General features: G+C 44.2%; 1 protein-coding gene across 2 annotated transcripts in view; it reads left to right on the top strand.

Annotated features, from left to right (window-relative positions):
• The window catches only part of LOC309560003 (integrator complex subunit 6-like), a 227,018-nt gene that overhangs the window by 177,171 nt on the left and 26,113 nt on the right, over window positions 1-23,734 (top strand). For both annotated transcript variants that reach the window (XM_082263487.1, XM_082263488.1), the window contains exons 9-13: window positions 1,915-2,047; window positions 14,304-14,398; window positions 17,447-17,557; window positions 17,743-17,955; window positions 18,399-18,522. In XM_082263487.1, the coding sequence (XP_082119613.1) occupies window positions 1,915-2,047; window positions 14,304-14,398; window positions 17,447-17,557; window positions 17,743-17,955; window positions 18,399-18,522 (676 nt within the window). The remainder of the gene's footprint in view (window positions 1-1,914; window positions 2,048-14,303; window positions 14,399-17,446; window positions 17,558-17,742; window positions 17,956-18,398; window positions 18,523-23,734) is intronic.

Below are 23,734 nucleotides of genomic sequence, written 5' to 3' on the forward strand. Positions count from 1 at the left end.
TTTTTTAACCAAAATTTACACATTTTACTTTTTTTTTTTTGTTGTTCCTATGTGGGCCATTGTTTTTTCCCTTAATGCTTTATAGTACGGGCCGGTAGTGGCCAGCAGTTAAGATGGCGCAGCAGCCCTCTAAATGGTCGATCCACATGGTGACGTGGTCTAGACCTATCCCAATACTAGGTTCCTTGTAACAAAACACTTAGGGTGGGGCCTATGACAGTGACGTTCTCACATAACTCCTATCCAAATGGTCGGTTCTTTGTTTGAGCCGAGAGCCCGGAGGAAAGCCCGCAGGAACGCCGCACATGTCCGATGTTCACTTGTTAACCATTTTAAGACCGGCAGATTTTCCTGCTTAATGACCAGTCCCTATTTTGCGATTCGGCACTGCGTTACTTTAACGGACAATTGCACGGTTGTGCGAAACGCTGTACCCAAATAAAATTGACGTCCTTTTTTCCCCCCCACAAATAGCGCTTTCTTTTGGTGGTATTTGATCACCTGTGCAAATTTTTTTTTTTTTTTTGGCGATATAAACAAAAAAAGCGATTGTGTCTACTAACTATGGGAAAGATTTATGTCATTTTTATTTTAATGGCGGCGATCTGCGATTTTTAGCGGGACTGCGACATTGCGGCGGACAGATCGGACCCCTAACTGACATTTTTTACACTTTTGGGGGTACCAGTGACCTTACTACAGTAATCAGTGCTAAAAATATGCACTGTTACTGTAATAATGACACTGGCAGGGAAGGGGTTAACAGTATAGGTGATCAAGGGGTTAAATGTGACCCTAGGGGAGTGATTCTAACTGTGGGGGGCATGACTTGTGAGATGACCATAGAGACATGCGATACTATATAGCAGGATCACATAGTCTCTGTGATCATCTCAGGGAGAAGGACGGACGGCTGTGTTTACATCAGCCGTCCCTCCTCTGTCAGCAGGGAGAGATGGTGGGTGTCAGGCAGCAATCGGAGCCGTCTGACACACGCATTGGCTCCCCGGCTGAAGATCGGGGGCAGGAGCGTCGGCCCCTAGCCTCCTGAGAGCTAGCGACTTAGAGCTAGGTCGCTTTGCCTAGGAGCGGCTGCCTGCCGCAGTAAATCTGCGGCGGGCAGTCGTCAAGTGGTTAATGCGTTTATGATGATATCAAGTACTGGATCTCGTAAATGCAATTATTTATTTTAACAATAAAGCGTTCGTTGGATACTGCACTATGGAAGCGCATTTGATTGTTGTCTTTTGAGAGTGGACCGAGTTTTCTGAGTGGATTCAGTTTGAGGGAGACCTGCTTCCCCGTACCTGATTAGACCACCTATAACTTAGTGGTCATTGAATTCTGGTAAGCAGATTTTGGTACTCACTGTGGGTGTGAAGTAGGAACATCTTAGTTACTCTCTATCTACATTACTCATCTTCCTTCCTACGAGGTGTTTTTCCTCGTATGGATCAATGATTTAGACTTGGTTATCTGTTTGCCTTCACAAACATTTCTCTTCTAGTTTATTAATTGTCTACATTTTGTATGTATATTTTATTTATTCATTATACATATATTGTGTTCATGTTCAATTTAGCGCTGCACTATTTTTTCTTTACCTAGTGCTGGCAGCTCCTTTTACTCTAGCGCAGTGTTTTTTTGCCTTGATTAAATTATATCTGTAAGTTTTCTAGTGCAGGATAGCAATTGAAAGCGAATTACTAATTACGAATTGCATCTCTATCACACTTTGCCCTGTGACGCTACGGCTGGTTTGTGCACCGTCTGGTTCAGTGGGAGGTGTTGCATGGTAGTATTGTACGAGACTACATTCTGTTGAGATGGTTTAGATTTTAACTCCTACCTTTTTTTATTTTTATTTTTTCCTGTATCCTAACAGATCTTTTTTTTTTTTTTTATTACTTTCAGGTTTTTGTGAGCGGTAGTGGAAAATACAGTGGAATTGGACACCCATTCGGGTATTTAAAAGCAAGCACCACCCTTACCTGTGTGAATCTCTTTGTAATGCCATACAACTATCCCGTATTACTTCCATTACTTGGTAAGTCGCTACAATGAAAAATACCGCTCAATCTCCAGTAAGTTCTGTGACCATTCTTACATTGCTTGGTGTTTTTACAGCTGCTATTTTGGGCATCAGACGTTTAAACTCCCCTGCATGTTATTCTGTGTGTTCATGCACACACAGGCTTTTATTAGTGCTTTTTGGCAGGAGAGTTTAGTGATAGAAAAGAAACCTGTCTCCCAGCATGCCCTCAGTCAGTAGCGTCACAAGGGGGTGGTGCCACCCGGTAATATCACTGCGTGGCCCTGCCTCTTTGTTATTGAAGAGCTGTCAGACAACGGGAGTCATCGGGACCGAGGATTTACTATTTTTTTTTCCGGTCGGCAGTGGTGGCGAGTGTCGTGATGACAATGGGTCTACAGTGGGGCACATTTTTTAATAAAGGACTTGTCAAACTTGTGTTTTCATGTACATTTTATGTTTTTTTTTTTTTTGCTGAATGAGTAGGGGTACTATGTATCCCTACTCATTCGCATGGGGTGGGCAGGATCTGGTGCCCCCCTTGTTAAGGGGACTTCCAGATTCCGATAAGCCTCGCCCGCAGACCCCAACAATTACCGGCTAGGGTTGTGGGCAAAGAGGCCTTTGTCCCCATCAACATGGCAGGCACATGCTTGCTCGTTCCTACCCCTCCACTTATCTGGCCTCCCAGGCTGCATGCGCATATAAGGGTCTGGTATGGATTTTAGGGGGCACCCCACATCATATTTTTTTTTTATCATCTTGGTGGGGGTGTTCCCCTAAAAATTCATACCAGACCTTCGGGTCTGGTATGGATTTTTAGGGGAACCCCACACCAAGATAATAGAAAACAGGCGTGAGGTTTCACTTGAAACCAATACCAGACCCAAGGGACCTGGTATGGATTGGGGGACCCCAACACCGTTTTATTTTATATTTTTTTCTGTATTGCTGGCAATATTTTCCATATATATATATATATATATATATACACACGCACACACACACACACACACCTGCCATCGGGGAACCCCGTTGACAGCTAATGACTCCATTGTTAAGGGCAACGCAGTCGGCTTCTGTGCCCACTCCTTAAAAAACAGGTATTTACTGGTTGTTATTGACACTGGAGGCCCTGCTCCTTAATGCTGCAGCTACTAAACATAGCTTTGAACACTAGGCTAAACACTGGCATAAAACGCTAAAACTTTTAATTTTTTTTTTGGTCTAGCATTTCTAAAGCAGTTTTTAGCTTTCTAGTGTGCATGAAGCTTTAGTGATGACACCATTGAAAGTACAGTGGTGTCTGTCCCATGTGTGTAACATTAGTGACTTAGGACAGGCATATGTGTAGTAAAGTACGGGACATCCTAGTAGCTTTCTTCCACTTCATCAGAGTTGTGTGCAGCATTGTTATTTTATGTCAAATATTTAATTCATTATCTTCAGCCTTTGCAGCTTCTAAGTTGTCTCTTTTTCAAGAATGTTTTAAAAAAAAGCTGTTCTGTATTATATTTGGTTTTTGGAGCTTGTTTTAAAGGACATTACAAGTTCAGCAGGAAAATACATTGCATTTTTGTACAGGCATTGTAGTTGCTGTGAAGTACTGGACTTTGCTTGTAATTATTGCTCCTTTGTACTTTAATAAGCTAGTAAGTGTTTAACCACTTCCTTACCGAGTCATGTAAAATGACGTCGGCAAAGTGGTTGTCTAGATCCGGGCCGCCGTCATATGACGTCGGCCCGTTCTAGCTGCTACTGCACGCCCCCGGCGGCGCGCAGCGGCGCGATCAGGGATGAGGCTCGTCCCTCAGACATAGCCCATCACTGATCAAGGTAAACAGCCAATAGAAATTGGCTGTTTACCACGTGATCGGCTGTGTCAATCACAGCCGATCACATGAGCGGCTCCAGCACGAGCCGCTCGTTCTCTCTGCAATGCGCGCCCCCGGGGGCGCGCAGAGCAGCGATCGGGGACGAGGCTCGTCCCTCGGACAGAGTCGATCCCCGATCTAGGTAAAGAGCCAATGAAATTGGCTCTTTACCACGTGACCGGCTGTGTCCAATCACAGCCGGTCACAAATGTCAACAGAGAACACGGTAACTAGCTGTCACCGTGTTCTCCTCCTCACACACTGATCCTGTGTGAGGAGGAGATTGTGGTAACAGCTAGTTACCAAGTACAGTGCACCCCAAACACACTGATTGCCCCCCCCCCCCCAATAAAGAGCACCTGTCACTAGCCCATCAAAGTACCCGAGTACCTGTCATCAGGTACTCAGATGACAGGTACTCGGGTACTCTGATGGGCTGGTGACAGGTATTCGGGTACTCTGATGACAGGTACTCGGGTACTCTGATGACGGATACTCTGATGACAGGTACTCGGGTACTCTGACGGGTACTCGGGTACTCTGATGACGGGTACTCTGATGACAGGTACTCGGGTACTCTGATGACGGGTACTCGGGTACTCTGATGACAGGTACTCGGGTACTCTGACGGGTACTCGGGTACTCTGATGACAGGTACTCGGGTACTCTGATGACGGGTACTCGGGTACTCTGATGACAGGTACTCGGGTACTCTGATGACAGGTACTCGAGTACTCTGATGACGGGTACTCGGGTACTCTGATGACGGGTACTCGGGTACTCTGACAGGTACTCGGGTACTCTGATGACGGGTACTCGGGTACTCTGACAGGTACTCGGGTACTCTGATGACGGGTACTCGGGTACTCTGATGACAGGTACTCGGGTACTTTGAGTACCTGTCAACGGAGTACCCGTCATCAGAGTACCTGAGTACCTGTCACCTACCCATCAGAGTACCCGAGTACCTTCCACCTGCTCATCAGAGTACCTGACGCCTGAAGTACCCAAGTACTTGCCGCCTGCTCATCAGTACCCATCACTACTCATCAGTACTCATCAGTACCTATCACGTATCAGTACTGATCATCAGTACCCATCAGTACAGTATCACCTATCACCTATCAGTCAGTGAGTACTACTCATCAGTACCTATCACCTGCCTGTCACCTGCCCATCAGAGTACCCGAGTACCTGTCACCTGCCTATCGGAGTACCCGAGTACCTGCCACCTGCTCATCAGTACCAGAGTACCTGTCACCTGCCCAACAAAGTACCCGAGTACCTGTCACCCTTCATACAGCCACCATGTCCAAGTCCAAAAAGGTTTATATACGTCGTCCGTTTAAACCTAAATACCGGTGTTATGGCAGCAGATAGCTGCCATAACCCTGGTATTTTTTTAAACGGTGGACGGTTGGCTTTCCGATAGGGGTGGTCCCAGCGGCGGATTCGCCGTGGGATCACCCTTCCGGGATGGCGGAAGAGGCGCACCCCCCCTCCCGACGCGTTCCGGTCCTTTTCCCCGCTTACCGGACCCGCCGGCAGCGGGGAAAACGATCCGGTCCCGAATCCTCACAGACAGGATGTCGAGTGAGGGCAAGCTTGCCCTCACTTGACTCTATGGTCTTGGAGGACCGGAGCTACGGAAAATGTTGTTGCCTAGCAACCGGTTTAAAGGTCCTTTTTTTTTTTTTTTCATTTTATATTAGAATTATTTTTTTTTTTTTTTTTTTTCTATCTTTTAGTGTACTTGTGAGATCTGAGGACTTTTTGACCCCAGATCTCACAAAAAAGAGGTCCTGTCGTGCCTATTTCTATTACGAGGAATATTTACATTTCTTTTAATAGAAATAAAAATGATCAATTTTTTTTTTTTTTTAAACGGTGTAAAAATAAAAAATAATAAATAAAATAAATAGTAAAAAAAAAAAAAAAAATACAGCGCCCTGTCCCCGTTAGCTCGCGAGCAGAAGCGAATGCATACAGAAACCCCGCCCACATATGTAAACGGTGTTCAAACCACACATGTGAGGTATCACCGCGATCGTTAGAGCAAGGGGAATAATTTGAGCCCTAGACCTCCTCTGTAACTCAAAGATGGCAACCTGTAGAAATTTTTAAATTGTCGCCTATGGGGATTTTTAAGTACCAAAGTTTGTCACCATTCCGTGAGCGTGCGCAATTTTGAAACATGACATGTTGGGTATCTATTTACTCGGCGTAACATTATCTTTCACATTATGGAAAAAAATTGGGCTAACTTTACTGGTTTCTTATTTTTTAATTAAAAAAAGTGAATTTTTTCCAAAAAAATTGCGTTTGGAAGACCGCTACGCAAATACGGTGTGATAAAAAATATTGCAATAATCTCCATTTTATTCTCTAGGGTCTCTGCTAAAAAAAAATATATAATGTTTGGGGGTTCTAAGCAGTTTTCTAGCAAAACAACTGATTTTAGCTTGTAAACACCAAATGTCAAAAATAGGCCTAGGCAAGTGGCTAGGATGCATGATGATGCTCCTTGGATGTTCGGCCCCTCTATATGGCTAGGCTGTGAAAAAGTCTCACACATGTGGTATTGCCATACTCAGGAGGAGTGGCAGAATGTATTTTGGGGTGTCATTTTTGCTGTGTACATGCTATGTGTTAGGAATATCCTATAAATTGACAACTTTGTGTAAAAAAAAAAAGTTTTCATTTTTTTCCCACATTTTCCAAAAACCTGTGGAAAAAAATGATATGTTCAAACGACCCATAATGCCTCATAGAATATACGTTGGAGTGTTTGCTTTCCAAAATGGGGTCATTTTGTGGACTTTTCCATTGTATTGGTGCTCTAGGGCCTTGAAAAGTGTGATAGGTAGTAAGAAAGTTTTATGTGTATTTATGCTCCTAGAACGCCTGAATGTGCTTCTTGGACGTGGAGTCTCTTTTTGTGGCCAGGCTGTGTAAAAGTCTCACACATGTGGTATCGCCATACTCGGAAGGAGTAGCAGAATGTATTTTTGGGTGTAATTTTTGCTGTGTACATGCTATGTGTTAGAAATAGCTTATAAATTGACAACTTTGTGGGAAAAAAAAGAAAAAAAATTTTTTTTCTTCATCTTCCCAAGAATTGTGGGAAAAAATTACAACTTCAAAAAACTCACCATGCCTCTTACTAAATACCTTGGACTGTCTACTTTACAAAAAGGGGTCATTTGGTCGGTATTTGTACTGTCCTGACATTTCAGGGCCTCAAGAAAGGAGATAGGCAGTCAGTACATCTGGTGTGATCAATTTTCAGTAATTGGTACCATAGCTTCTAGACTCAATAACTTTCACACAGACTAAATAATATACACTAATTTGGGTTAATTTTACCAGAGACATGTAGCAGTATACATTTTGGCCCAAATGTATGAAGAAAAATTTATTTTTTGCAAAATTTCATAATTGAAACTAAAAAAAAGTGTTTTTTTTTCAAAATTTTTGCTCTTTTTTTTGCATATATCACGAAAAAAAAAAACCCCAGTTGTGATCAAATACCACCAAAAGAAAGCTCTATTTGTGTGAAAAAAATGATAAAAATTTTGTTTGGTTATAGTGTAGCATGACTGAGCAATTGTCATTCAAAGTGTGAGAGTGCTGAAAGCTGAAAATTGGTCTGGGCAGGAAGGGTGTCTAACTGCTCTGTATGGAAGCGGTTAATATCCACTTCCTTACCGAGTCATGTAAAATGACGTCGGCAAAGTGGCTGTCTAGATCCGGGCCGCCGTCATATGACGTCGGCCCGTTCTAGCTGCTACTGCGCGCCCCCGGCGGCGCGCAGCGGCGCGATCAGGGATGAGGCTCGTCCCTCGGACATAGCCCATCACTGATCAAGGTAAACAGCCAATAGAAATTGGCTGTTTACCACGTGATCGGCTGTGTCAATCACAGCCGATCACATGAGCGGCTCCAGCACGAGCCGCTCGTTCTCTCTGCAATGCGCGCCCCCGGGGGCGCGCAGAGCAGCGATCGGGGACGAGGCTCGTCCCTCGGACAGAGTCGATCCCCGATCTAGGTAAAGAGCCAATGAAATTGGCTCTTTACCACGTGACCGGCTGTGTCCAATCACAGCCGGTCACAAATGTCAACAGAGAACACGGTAACTAGCTGTCACCGTGTTCTCCTCCTCACACACTGATCCTGTGTGAGGAGGAGATTGTGGTAACAGCTAGTTACCAAGTACAGTGCACCCCAAACACACTGATTGCCCCCCCCCCCCAATAAAGAGCACCTGTCACTAGCCCATCAAAGTACCCGAGTACCTGTCATCGGGTACTCAGATGACAGGTACTCGGGTACTCTGATGGGCTGGTGACAGGTATTCGGGTACTCTGATGACAGGTACTCGGGTACTCTGATGACGGATACTCTGATGACAGGTACTCGGGTACTCTGACGGGTACTCGGGTACTCTGATGACGGGTACTCTGATGACAGGTACTCGGGTACTCTGATGACGGGTACTTGGGTACTCTGATGACAGGTACTCGGGTACTCTGACGGGTACTCGGGTACTCTGATGACAGGTACTCGGGTACTCTGATGACGGGTACTCGGGTACTCTGATGACAGGTACTCGGGTACTCTGATGACAGGTACTCGAGTACTCTGATGACGGGTACTCGGGTACTCTGATGACGGGTACTCGGGTACTCTGACAGGTACTCGGGTACTCTGATGACGGGTACTCGGGTACTCTGACAGGTACTCGGGTACTCTGATGACGGGTACTCGGGTACTCTGATGACAGGTACTCGGGTACTCTGATGACAGGTACTCGGGTACTTTGAGTACCTGTCAACGGAGTACCCGTCATCAGAGTACCTGAGTACCTGTCACCTACCCATCAGAGTACCCGAGTACCTTCCACCTGCTCATCAGAGTACCTGACGCCTGAAGTACCCAAGTACTTGCCGCCTGCTCATCAGTACCCATCACTACTCATCAGTACTCATCAGTACCTATCACGTATCAGTACTGATCATCAGTACCCATCAGTACAGTATCACCTATCACCTATCAGTCAGTGAGTACTACTCATCAGTACCTATCACCTGCCTGTCACCTGCCCATCAGAGTACCCGAGTACCTGTCACCTGCCTATCGGAGTACCCGAGTACCTGCCACCTGCTCATCAGTACCAGAGTACCTGTCACCTGCCCAACAAAGTACCCGAGTACCTGTCACCCTTCATACAGCCACCATGTCCAAGTCCAAAAAGGTTTATATACGTCGTCCGTTTAAACCTAAATACCGGTGTTATGGCAGCAGATAGCTGCCATAACCCTGGTATTTTTTTAAACGGTGGACGGTTGGCTTTCCGATAAGGGTGGTCCCAGCGGCGGATTCGCCATGGGATCACCCTTCCGGGATGGCGGAAGAGGCGCCCCCCCCCCCCTCCCGACGCGTTCCGGTCCTTTTCCCCGCTTACCGGACCCGCCGGCAGCGGGGAAAACGATCCGGTCCCGAATCCTCACAGACAGGATGTCGAGTGAGGGCAAGCTTGCCCTCACTTGACTCTATGGTCTTGGAGGACCGGAGCTACGGAAAATGTTGTTGCCTAGCAACCGGTTTAAAGGTCCTTTTTTTTTTTTTTTCATTTTATATTAGAATTATTTATTTTTTTTTTTTTTTCTATCTTTTAGTGTACTTGTGAGATCTGAGGACTTTTTGACCCCAGATCTCACAAAAAAGAGGTCCTGTCGTGCCTATTTCTATTACGAGGAATATTTACATTTCTTTTAATAGAAATAAAAATGATCAATTTTTTTTTTTTTTAAACGGTGTAAAAATAAAAAATAATAAATAAAATAAATAGTAAAAAAAAAAAAAAAAAAAAAAATTACAGCGCCCTGTCCCCGTTAGCTCGCGAGCAGAAGCGAATGCATACAGAAACCCCGCCCACATATGTAAACGGCGCCCCCCCCCTCCCGACGCGTTCCGGTCCTTTTCCCCGCTTACCGGACCCGCCGGCAGCGGGGAAAACGATCCGGTCCCGAATCCTCACAGACAGGATGTCGAGTGAGGGCAAGCTTGCCCTCACTTGACTCTATGGTCTTGGAGGACCGGAGCTACGGAAAATGTTGTTGCCTAGCAACCGGTTTAAAGGTCCTTTTTTTTTTTTTTTCATTTTATATTAGAATTATTTTTTTTTTTTTTTTTTTCTATCTTTTAGTGTACTTGTGAGATCTGAGGACTTTTTGACCCCAGATCTCACAAAAAAGAGGTCCTGTCGTGCCTATTTCTATTACGAGGAATATTTACATTTCTTTTAATAGAAATAAAAATGATCAATTTTTTTTTTTTTTTAAACGGTGTAAAAATAAAAAATAATAAATAAAATAAATAGTAAAAAAAAAAAAAAAAAAAAAAAAATTACAGCGCCCTGTCCCCGTTAGCTCGCGAGCAGAAGCGAATGCATACAGAAACCCCGCCCACATATGTAAACGGTGTTCAAACCACACATGTGAGGTATCACCGCGATCGTTAGAGCAAGGGGAATAATTTCTCAAAGATGGCAACCTGTAGAAATTTTTAAATTGTCGCCTATGGGGATTTTTAAGTACCAAAGTTTGTCACCATTCCGTGAGCGTGCGCAATTTTGAAACATGACATGTTGGGTATCTATTTACTCGGCGTAACATTATCTTTCACATTATGGAAAAAAATTGGGCTAACTTTACTGGTTTCTTATTTTTTAATTAAAAAAAGTGAATTTTTTCCAAAAAAATTGCGTTTGGAAGACCGCTACGCAAATACGGTGTGATAAAAAATATTGCAATAATCTCCATTTTATTCTCTAGGGTCTCTGCTAAAAAAAAATATATAATGTTTGGGGGTTCTAAGCAGTTTTCTAGCAAAACAACTGATTTTAGCTTGTAAACACCAAATGTCAAAAATAGGCCTAGGCAAGTGGCTAGGATGCATGATGATGCTCCTTGGATGTTCGGCCCCTCTATATGGCTAGGCTGTGAAAAAGTCTCACACATGTGGTATTGCCATACTCAGGAGGAGTGGCAGAATGTATTTTGGGGTGTCATTTTTGCTGTGTACATGCTATGTGTTAGGAATATCCTATAAATTGACAACTTTGTGTAAAAAAAAAAAGTTTTCATTTTTTTCCCACATTTTCCAAAAACCTGTGGAAAAAAATGATATGTTTAAACGACCCATAATGCCTCATAGAATATACGTTGGAGTGTTTGCTTTCCAAAATGGGGTCATTTTGTGGACTTTTCCATTGTATTGGTGCTCTAGGGCCTTGAAAAGTGTGATAGGTAGTAAGAAAGTTTTATGTGTATTTATGCTCCTAGAACGCCTGAATGTGCTTCTTGGACGTGGAGTCTCTTTTTGTGGCCAGGCTGTGTAAAAGTCTCACACATGTGGTATTGCCATACTCGGAAGGAGTAGCAGAATGTATTTTTGGGTGTAATTTTTGCTGTGTACATGCTATGTGTTAGAAATAGCTTATAAATTGACAACTTTGTGGGAAAAAAAAGAAAAAAAAAATTTTTTCTTCATCTTCCCAAGAATTGTGGGAAAAAATTACAACTTCAAAAAACTCACCATGCCTCTTACTAAATACCTTGGACTGTCTACTTTACAAAAAGGGGTCATTTGGTCGGTATTTGTACTGTCCTGACATTTCAGGGCCTCAAGAAAGGAGATAGGCAGTCAGTACATCTGGTGTGATCAATTTTCAGTAATTGGTACCATAGCTTCTAGACTCAATAACTTTCACACAGACTAAATAATATACACTAATTTGGGTTAATTTTACCAGAGACATGTAGCAGTATACATTTTGGCCCAAATGTATGAAGAAAAATTTATTTTTTGCAAAATTTCATAATTGAAACTAAAAAAAAGTGTTTTTTTTTTCAAAATTTTTGCTCTTTTTTTGCATATATCACGAAAAAAAAAAAACCCCAGTTGTGATCAAATACCACCAAAAGAAAGCTCTATTTGTGTGAAAAAAATGATAAAAATTTTGTTTGGTTATAGTGTAGCATGACTGAGCAATTGTCATTCAAAGTGTGAGAGTGCTGAAAGCTGAAAATTGGTCTGGGCAGGAAGGGTGTCTAACTGCTCTGTATGGAAGCGGTTAATATTCATCATAGGAAATATACAGTCCAGTGGTCGCAGTGTAAAAAGCTAAATACAAATAAGCATTGTTAACCATTTTTGTGCATAATTAACAGTTTGATCTTTTCTGTTGTCCTGCATTGGTCTGGAAAATAGTTTTAGGGCTCTTTCACACGGGCGTTCTGTATGTCCGTTTTTCATCCCATCTGTTTGCGGATGAAAAACGGACATAATGTATCTCTATGTAAATACGGATGTCATCGGATGATCATCCTATGACATCCGTTTTTTGTCAGTTCAGTTCAGTTCAGTTTTTTTGAACGGAGGAGAACCCTATTTTTTCTTCCTTTCAAAAAACGGAACTGAAGCAAAAACGGATGTCAGTGGTGTCATCCGCAGACATCCGTATTTACATAGACATGCATTATGTCAGTTTTTCATCCGCAAACGGATGGGATGAAAAACGGACATACGGACCGGATGACACAAGTGTCATCCGTGTCCGTTACAAAAAAAAAAAAAGGACCTGATCGGGCAAAAAAAAAGGAACGCCCGTGTGAAAGAGCCCTTAGACAAATGCTGGAAATCTGTGCAGACACCTGATATTTACTCTGGCTGAGTAGTGTTTTAGGTCTGTTGCTTGCCACATATGTCTCAGATCAGCTGTAAGGCTGATCAGTTACCTTGTAGTCCTACAGACATGTGGAATTCTCCTATCTGACTACGAAGATGAACGGTTGCCTGTAAGTCCCATTGACTGATGGCCTGTTCTCCCTCACTCTTTTGCATTGATCCTGGCAGTCTTAGCCACTGCCCAATTCCACTTGCTGTCTGATACAGGATTAGTCTCCACCCAATCTGGCGAGCAGTGACTAGATCTGCCACCATGGCCTGAGCAATGTTTGTCCATGTGTTGCTGAACCCTTTACTTTTGTGGCTCCTTGCCTTTGTGAGTCCTGCTGTGCACTCAGCTTACCTTTTACCTTTTCCTAGAAATCATGCAAGCTTAGCAGTACCTTGGCCTTGAAAGTTCTGCTGTGCACTCTGCTAACCTATCCCTGGAAATTCTGAAAGCTGAGCCGTAACCTGTTCCTGGAAGACCTGTTTACCATACAGTCTCCAGTACACCTGGAATCTCTGTACGTTGCGCTGTTCTTGTAGCTTGTGCGTGGTAGGAATCGACTGATATGGTTTTTTCAGTGCCAATCCGTATTTTCCTGCCACCCTTCAGGCCGATAGCAGATATTAGGTGCTGATATTCTGCACGTTTTTTTTTTTTGTTTGTTTTTTTACACTGTCCTTTTAAAAAAAAAAAAAAAATGTTTATCACTTTTATTGCTGTCACAAGGAATGTAAACATCCCTTGTGACAGTAAGTGCCGGTTCACACTAGTACGACTTGTCAGGTGACTTGGTCAGCCTGGCAAGTCACGCACCGTTGCGGTCCATTGTGTAGTACAGGACCGGTTCTAATAGGAGCAACACTTAGAAAAAGGGTCCTGTACTACTTCGGGGCGACCTGTAGCGACTTGCATAGACATTCATTTTATGAAGTATGTGCAAGTCGCAGTGCACGCGACTTCACAGGTCGCCCCCGAAGTCGTGCCGTTTCAGTGTGAACTGGCACTAATAGGCAGTGACAGGTACTCTTTTTTTATGGAGGGATCTGGGGCTTTGTTCAGGTCTTCGGCCAGCCGGCGGACGTGCTGGCTGGTCACTCGGGTCTCCCAGTGGTACCGGAGACCCAGACGAGCCCGCGGAAGAGAGGGGGGGGGACGTCCTTGTAGCTGCAGGCATCACTCTGGTACAACCACTTGAAGCAAATGGATCATATTGGCCGATAATACTGATACTTCAAAAAAATAAAAAGTGACTATCGGCCCCACCGATATTCGGTCGATCCCTAGTGTGTCATGATACACTCTTTATTATTACAGTGGTCGGTGCAGCTAAACCCCTCACTTACCTTGCCTTGGCTGGTAGTATCTGGAGTAGTGACCTGGCAGCGGGAAGCAGCCAACACAGCTCTACCATCATGATCTCTATAGGAAACCCACCTGTTTGTTAGACTCCCCTTGTCGGTGAACCCAGCCATAGTCAGAGTAAGCTCTCTGTAGTTGTAGTCAACATCTGTGACATGAAATTCACTGGTACAACTAATGGAGAATAAGTCTATTTCTGGTGTAGTTCCTATCAACTTTCCTTGTAATGTATTATTTATCAGTTACTGCATGTTGTGATGTATTTCCTATGTAATAATAATTTCCTTTTGTTTTCCAGACGATTTATTCAAGTTGCACAAACTAAAGCCAACACTGAAGTGGCAACAGACCTTTGATAACTACTTGAAAACAATGCCACCCTATTTTTTAGAGGTAAGCTGTAGCTGCTTTTTGGCCACTGTTGCAGAAAAAAAAAAAGTGTGCTCAAACTATTTAAAAATGGTATACACAGGCTACTTCTAACCAAAAAGTCTACATTCACCAGAGTAGATGAAAAGTAGTATTGTTAATTGTTTCTGTGTAAAATAGAAAATTGTAAATATTGTGGTCTTTTAAAACTCCTGATACATTTCATGATTACACTTGATTTAATAGTTTAAAGTGAATTTCTCTAAGGGAAGTCATTTTGGGTAGAGGGTGAATAGATAGATGGCCTGGTATATAAAATGAGAATCCTGAGGGTAAAACTTTGTAGGATTCCTCCACATGCATTTCCGTCATGAATCATTATTGAAGATGTAGGGGCAGATAAATAACCACATAACATATCCATGGGTAACGAGCGGTAGTCAATAGCACTAACATTTGCTATCTACATTCCTTAAAGTTCTGCAAACCCCTAAGTGTGTCTTTAGCAATTATTTATTTTGGTTTTCTTTAAATTGGAAAAGTGGTAAATACTTGTTAGGTTGTCTCCTATTCTGGTGACCACTGTGTTTGTGTGTGTGTGTGCTTTTTGTTTCTGACCTTTTGTACAACCTTCCTGTATACTGTTGGGCCTGTGAGCACATGTAAATTACCCTTTTTATGTAAAACAAAAATGTAATTTAATTAATTTGTATGATTTATACTTGTTTATACACGTGTATTGTCTATTTTTATATTGGATAATCATTTTAAGTTCCTCTACTTTTCCCCTGGAATATGACCTTAAATATGTTACTTCCATGAGCAGAAGCATGAAGTAAGTAAAGGATAGAAGACTAAAATGAGTATTTCTCTTACGTCCTCCGACAGTCGCCGCCCCTTCATAATCTTCACCAATTGGTATTGACCTTTGCTCCGTAGGAGTAGCTAGGCAACAAGATTTGTTAATATAAAAGCTTTTAGCATATCACACCCCTAGGGGGCAGTCCCCTCAGTCAATACCTCCCTGCTTCCAGCATTCTCAACTCAGTTTGAATTTGCCTAGCTTAGGAGTAGCTGGCTGTTCCTGTGCTGGGGCTTTCAGTCTCAGCCGTCTTTCCTTTTTTTGATTTTATTTCAAGTATTTTTTCTCTTTCTTTTACTCTGCCGCTCCGAGAAGACCTTCTGTCTCAAGGGCCGATATTCTATCCTGCTTTACAGTCGCTGGCTTTAACGGCCTGGCTGTTGAGGGCCAGGTCCTGAAGGATAGGGGTCTCTCCCCTGAGGTCATCCCTACTTTGATTAAGGCTAGGAAAGCCTCTTCCGGAAAAATTTACTACCGTACTTGGAAAGCGTACTTTGCCTGGTGTGAGTCCAGGGGGGTATTCCCCTCGCTCATATTCGGTGTCGAGAGTGTTGGCTTTCCTCCAAACTGGAGTGGACCAGCATTTGGTGCTGGCCACGATTAAGGGTCAGATTTCTGCGCTGGCCGTTCTTTTTCAGCGCCCATTGGCGTCTAATTCATTGATTCGCACTTTTGTTCAGGGGGTGCGACATTTGGCCCCTCCTAGGAGGGAGCCTTTGCCTCCATGGGGCTTGAACCTTGTTCTGTCCGTGTTGCAACATGCTCCCTTTGAAAAGATCAGGGAGATCTCGTTGTCTTTGTTGTCCAAAAAGGTTGCCTTTTTGGTGGCGATCACTTCGGCTCGCAGGGTGTCGGAGCTGGCGGCTTTGTCCTGCAGCTCTCCCTACTTGGTGATTCACTTGGATAAAGTGGTCTTACGACCTAACCCTTCCTTTCTTCCGAAGAGGATCTCGGAATTTCACCTCAATGAGGACATTGTCTTGCCTTCGCTTTGCGCGAAGCCTAAGCATCCGAAGGAGGTGGCTTTGCATTCCTTGGATGTTGTTCGGGCGATCAGGGTTTACCTGTCATCGACTAAGTCCTTTCGCAAGTCGGATTCCCTATTCGTCCTCCCAGAGGGACCTCGGAAGGGCATGGCGGCGTCGGCTGCTACCATCGCCAAATGGATCAGACAGACAATTGTGCAAGCCTATGCTTTGAGGGGGAAGGTTCCTCCTTTCCCTGTGAAGGCGCACTCTACCAGATCTCTGAGTACGTCTTGGGCCTATCGTCATCAGGCTTCTGTGGCCCAGGTGTGTAAGGCGGCGACTTGGTCGTCCGTTCACACCTTTTCCAAATTTTACAAAGTGGATGTTCAGGCATCGGCGGATGCTTCCTTTGGCCGTAAAGTTCTCAGTGCGGCAGTGCCTTAGGGTCCCTTGTTTGGGTCCTTGGCTGTTGGGGTGTTTTTAGCCCTGGGTTACTTGTTCTTCCTGGGTTGTTGCTCCTGTTGAGCACGTTTTTTCCTGTTGACCGGTTGGTTCTCTTACTTTGGTAAGGTTCCTTTCTCTGATATGGGTACTGCGTTGCTTTATGCGCGGCTGTCGTTTTTCCCACCCCTCATGTCTACACTGCTCTGGGACGTCCCATTGGTGAAGATTATGAAGGGGCGGCGACTGTCGGAGGACGTAAGAGAAAACTGAATTTTTGTAAAATCTTACCGTAAAGTTCCTTTCTCTGAGTCCTCTGACAGTCGCCGCCCCCGCCCCTCTTTTGGGGTTTGTTTATGTACTCTACTGCTATGCTACCAAACTGAGTTGAGAATGCTGGAAGCAGGGAGGTATTGACTGAGGGGACCGCCCCCTAGGGGTGTGATATGCTAAAAGCTTTTATATTAACAAATCTTGTTGCCTAGCTACTCCTACGGAGCAAAGGTCAATACCCATTGGTGAAGATTATGAAGGGGCGGCGACTGTCGGAGGACTCAGAGAAAGGAATTTTACGGTAAGATTTTACAAAACTTCCGTTATTTCTTTCTCTCTATGTAAAACCTAAATATATTCCCATGTATGTTCTAAAAGGGAGAACTTTCTGCAGTTAATTTCCTGTGAGATGTCATTTCTACAGCTAAAGAATATAATATTGAGATTGATTTTTTTTTTAAAATATATAACCTATATACTATGTAATGATTCGTATCCTTATTCTTTACTTTTTTATTTTCTCATTAGCCATTAAAAAAAGCACTTCAGATTATGGGCGCTCCAAATCTAATATCGGACAACGTGGACTGTGGTTTGACATATAGTGTCATTTCTTATTTGAAAAAGCTTAAGCAACAGGTAACAAATGCATAATCAATAATATATGGCTTATGATGAGATGCCAGATGTGTTATGTATAGCTGTGAGACCTTCCATATCTGTCCCTCAGTATAAGCCCTTCTAAAGCGTCAGATGATTTACTTACAAGCACGTCTGGTACTGAAAGGTCTTTAAATTTTTTCTCCACACCTTACATGTTACAGACGAAAATGGAATCTGAGAGGATAATAGCATCTGTTGGAAAGAAGGCCCCACAGGAGACTGGAATTAAATTAAAAAGTAACCCCACAAGAACATTTTTCATTCACAATAGAGATTTCAAACAGCCTCTACAGGGGACCTCCGGAGAGGCCTCCATCCAACTTTCAGAGAGTTTGAAGGAGTCTCCTGGTTTCCAAATTGGACTTTTAAATAAGGTATAGTGTGCATTACTTTGAAGTATTTCCCCCGTTATCTTGAAATTAGGAACAGCACTCTATATTTAAAGTAAGGCATTCCTGACTCTCTGTTTTTAAAGCACAGTGGATTTTATTGCAACGTTTTCTTGCACCTTTTTGGAACTGTCTGTTGGCACTTATTTACACAGATAGTGAGTTGCATTTGATAGTGAGCTGAATTTTACAGATGGTCTATCCTGATTGACAGCTTCTGTATTCTGTGAAAGAGTGGAGCTGTCCTTAAGTAAGTGCAGGACAGATGTTGCAGTGCAGAACTGAAGGTCATTAGCCACTTGGGAAATGCTGCATGTTGAGCTGTCTCTGGGAAGCGCTTTTCACTAAGTACCTGCACAAGCCCTACATTCCATTTTTATATGATATTTACTTTTGAACTACATGTCTAACACCTGGCTTTTGTTTAGGATCTGAAGCCCCAGACATACAGAAATGCCTATGACATTCCACGCACAAACCTCCTAGATCAGTTGACAAGGATGAGGACCAATTTGCTGAAAACACATGAACTGATTGTGGGGCAAGATGAAGGTACAGTCCTATTTCAGGTCTATTCTATTACTAGCAGCTTTATGTTATGTGGCAAATTTACAATTAAAGGAAAAATCTTAGAAACACATGAAAACAGAATACTTTGACTTTTGTGAAGGTCACTATAGAACCCTTTTCTGGGCTCCATACCCTCACACTTCCCTGTTCCTGTTCATCGATTAACTACTTACCGACCGCCCACCGTGTATTTACGTCGGTCCTTTGACGCTAAATACCGGGGTTATGGCAGTGGATAGCTGCCATAACCCCGGTATTTTTTTTTTTAAAGGGCGGATGGTCGGCTTTCAGATAAGGGTGGTCAAAGCGGTGTGATTCGCCGCGGGATCACCCTTATGGTGCGGCGGAAGAGGTGCCCCCTCCCGCCACGTCCCGGCCGTTCTCCCCGCTTACCGGACCCGCTGGCAGCGGGGAAAATTATCCAGTCCCGGCTCCTCACAGACAGGAAGTCGAGTGAGAGCAAGATGGCTCTCGCTCAACTCTATGGTCTTGGAGGACCAGAGCGACGTCAAACGTCGTTGCGGTTTAATGGCCCGATTTTTTTTTTTCCCCAGCAAATTATTTTTCTTTTTTTTTTTTTTCTCTCTCTTTTTTAGTTGTGAGGTCTGAGGTCTTTTTGACCCAGATCTCACAATAAAGAGGTCCTGTCATGCCTATTTCTATTACAAGGGATGTTTACATTCCTTGCAATAGAAATGATCAAAATAGGGGAAAAAAAATCAAAGCCCCCTGTCCCCGTTAGCTTGCACGCAGAAGCGAATGCATACGCAAGTCCCGCCCACTTATGTAAACGGTGTTCAAACCACACCTGTGAGGTATCGCCATGATCGTTAGAGTGAGAGCAATAATTTGCACCCTAGATCTTCTCTGTAACTCAAAGCTGGTAACCTGTAGAAATTTTTAAAGTGTCGCCTATGGGGATTTTTAAGTACCAATGTTTGTCGCCATTCCGATCAATTTTGAAGCCTGACATGTTGGGTATCTATTTACTCTGCGTAACATTATCTTTCACATTATGGAAAAAAATTGGGCTAACTTTACTGTTTTCTTATTTTTTAATTCAAAAAGTGAATTTTTTCCCAAAAAAGTTGTGTTTGGAAGACCGCTGAGCAAATACAGTGTGAAAAAAATATTGCAACGATCTCCATTTTATTCTCTAGGGTCTCTGCTAAAATATATATATATATATATATATATATATATATATATATATAATGTTTGGGGGTTCTAAGTAGTTTTCTAGCAAAAAAAATGATTTTAGCTTGTACACCTAGTGTCAAAAATGGGCTCGGTCTTAAAGTGGTTAAAGTGAAGGTCAGCCTCCATAACCAAAAGGGTGACTTGAGAGGAATTGGGGCAAGTTTGACTTATTACAAGAAAAGTAAAGATTTGATGATAAAACATCTGTTGGAAGGAGTAATACTCTCCATTTTAAATTTGCCCTCTAGTATTGTTCTCCACAGTACAGAGCTCTAAACACCAATGCGATTGTTTGTTTGTATTATGTGATCAAGCAGAGCTTGCTATGCATGCAAAACAATTTTGCATTTCTCTGCATTCTGTACATACCCTATGGTACCATATGTGTGTTACATTCAATGCTTTGTAGAACTCTCAATAACTTGTGTAAATCTGACCAGTGGCGGCCCGTGCATAGGGGGCGCCAGGGCGCCGCCCCCCTACCCCTAAAAAAAAAGAAAAAAAAAAATGACAAAGCGAACAAACAAAGTTTTACAAAAAAAAATTGGGTTCGCCGGCCTCTGTAATGGAAGTGGTGGCTAGGGGGGGGGGGGGGGTGGGGGTACGTCCGAGAAGAGGCGCCAATCGGCAGCCTTCTGGGGGCGTAACCTGAGCGCAAGTCTTTGCGATTGGACACCCCCACTTTCTGATATCCTGGCTGTGATTGGTCCAGTCTCCAGCCTGGACCAATCATCATCCAGGACATCCGATCCCTGACGTCACAATGGGGGCGGTGCCGGTGCGTGAGTCAGTCACTCACCGTCACCGCCGCTTGAAGGACGAGGGAGAAGCCGCTCACCTTCCCGCCGCCGCCGCAGAGAGGACGGACTGGATCGAGGAGGGAAGAACCCGCCCCCGCCGCCAGGTAAGTGCATTAAATTGAAGGGAGCACGCACGCTGGTCTCTGCATTGATTGGGGGACAAGGCTGTCGGCACTCTGCATTTATTGGGGTACAATGCTGTGGGCACTCTGCATTTATTGGGGTACAATGCTGTGGGCACTCTGCATTTATTGGGGTACAATGCTGTGGCACTCTGCAATCATTGGGGTACAATGCTGTGGGCACTCTGCATTTATTGGGGTACAATGCTGTGGGCACTCTGCATTTATTGGGGTACAATGCTGTGGCACTCTGCAATCATTGGGGTACAATGCTGTGGGCACTCTGCATTTATTGGGGTACAATGCTGTGGCACTCTGCATTTATTGGGGTACAATGCTGTGGGCACTCTGCATTTATTGGGGTACAATGCTGTGGCACTCTGCAATCATTGGGGTACAATGCTGTGGGCACTCTGCATTTATTGGGGTACAATGCTGTGGGCACTCTGAAATCATTGGGGTACAATGCTGTGGCACTCTGCAATTATTGGGGTACAATGCTGTGGCACTCTGCAATCATTGGGGTACAATTCTGTGGCACTCTGCAATCATTGGGGTACAATGCTGTGGCACTCTGCAATCATTGGAGTACAATTCTGTGGCACTCTGCAATCATTGGGGTACAATTCTGTGGCACTCTGCAATCATTGGGGTACAATGCTGTGGGCACTCTGCAATCATTGGGGTACAATTCTGTGGCACTCTGCAATCATTGGGGTACAATTCTGTGGCACTCTGCAATCATTGGGGTACAATGCTGTGGGCACTCTGCAATCATTGGGGTACAATTCTATGGCACTCTGCAATCATTGGGGTACAATTCTGTGGCACTCTGCAATCATTGGGGTACAATGCTGTGGGCACTCTGCATTTATTGGGGTACAATGCTGTGGGCACTCTGCAATCATTGGGGTACAATGCTGTGGCACTCTGCAATCATTGGGGTACAATTCTGTGGCACTCTGCAATCATTGGGGTACAATGCTGTGGGCACTCTGCAATCATTGGGGTACAATGCTGTGGCACTCTGCAATCATTGGGGTACAATTCTGTGGCACTCTGCAATCATTGGGGTACAATGCTGTGGGCACTCTGCAATCATTGGGGTACAATTCTGTGGCACTCTGCAATCATTGGGGTACAATGCTGTGGGCACTCTGCAATCATTGGGGACAATTCTGTGGCACTCTGCAATCATTGGGGTACAATGCTGTGGGCACTCTGCAATCATTGGGGTACAATGCTGTGGCACTCTGCAATCATTGGGGGACAATGCTGTGGGCACTCTGCAATCATTGGGGACAATGCTGTGGCGCTCTGCAGTGATTGGGGACAATGCTGTGGCGCTCTGCATTGAAAGGGGCATGCACGCTGAACTCTGCATTGTGGGGGCACAGCACAGTGTTCATTGCATTGAAGGGGGCACAGCACAGTGTTCATTGCATTGAAGGGGGCACAGCACAGTGTTCATTGCATTGAAGGGGGCACAGCACAGTGTTTATTGCATTGAAGGGGGCACAGCACAGTGTTTATTGCATTGAAGGGGGCACAGCACAGTGTTCATTGCATTGAAGGGGGCACAGCACAGTGTTTATTGCATTGAAGGGGGCACAGCACAGTGTTTATTGCATTGAAGGGGGCACAGCACAGTGTTTATTGCATTGAAGGGGGCACAGCACAGTGTTCATTGCATTGAAGGGGGCACAGCACAGTGTTCATTGCATTGAAGGGGGCACAGCACAGTGTTTATTGCATTGAAGGGGGCACAGCACAGTGTTTATTGCATTGAAGGGGGCACAGCACAGTGTTCATTGCATTGAAGGGGGCACAGAACAGTGTTCATTGCATTGAAGGGGGCACAGCACAGTGTTCATTGCATTGAAGGGGGCACAGCACAGTGTTCATTGCATTGAAGGGGGCACAGCTTCAAAGTCACGCAATTTTTTTACTGCGTTTTTTGGCGCGAAGCAATACCTATTACATTTTTCTTTTTGCGCCCCCCCAAAAATTTTGAGCACCAGCCGCCACTGAATCTGACCATACCTTTGCACATCTTTTTTGTGCAAAATTGGATTTGTGCAAGTCAAAGGAGTGTATGTAAGGGTTATTTCATTCTTTTTTCAAAAACAGAGTTTATTGTGAAAAAAAAAAACAACATTTTACAAACAGTGCGATCACGAGTGAAAACATTCTGTACAATGCAGACATAGAGAAATAGGTGAGCAAATAATAATCACAGAGGGGAGGAATAGCTAGAGTGGTGCAGTACAACCAGATAAAGGGCACACATACAGTATCAGAAATAGTGGAGCCACTAGGTACAAGTGGCCAGGTTCTGGAGCCATCTGTCCCATATCTTATTATATTTCGTGGGGCAGCCCCGGTTTTTGTACATAATGCTGTGATACTGAAAAATGGTATTGACTTCCTTCAACCATTGTGGGAAACCTGGGGGGCTTTCCCTCATCCATTGCCTGGCTACCAACTTCCTGGCCACGAAGAGGGAGTGTTGTAGGAAGATTTTTGTAAATTTATCCATATCTTCCTCTGGGTATATACCCAGTAAGCATTGTTTCATTGTTTGGGATCCAGCTGAAGGGGGGACCCCATGGTATCATGTAGGAAGGCCACAATTTGTTGCCAGTAGACCTGGATTTGGGGGCAGAGACAGAGTAGGTGGTGAAACGTACCTGGGGAGGAATGGCACATAGGACAGTCCTGAGAGAGGTTAGGTCGGTATCTCGCCAGTCTAACTGGGGTGAGGTAGGTGCGGTGAACTATAAATAGCTGGGTTAACCTGTCAAGAAGAGAGCTTGGGAGACACCTTCTGGCATGTCTCCAGTGCATCACTCCAATCCTCATCATCAATGTCGCCCACCTCCGACTCCCAGCCAGCTTTAAGGGCATACGCTATAGAGGTGGAGGAGGGCGAGTGGAGCTCCGAGTATAGGATAGAGATCAAATGGCTAGGCTCAGTGCTCTTAACTATCTCCAAGACCGGAAGGGACTCCAGGGGGGGCATGTCGAGTGGGATTTGAGCCTGGAAGGCATGCCTAAGTTGATAGTAACGAA

The sequence above is a fragment of the Pelophylax lessonae genome (assembly GCF_965119305.1).
Source record: "Pelophylax lessonae genome assembly, chromosome: 7".
Taxonomy (NCBI): domain Eukaryota; kingdom Metazoa; phylum Chordata; class Amphibia; order Anura; family Ranidae; genus Pelophylax; species Pelophylax lessonae.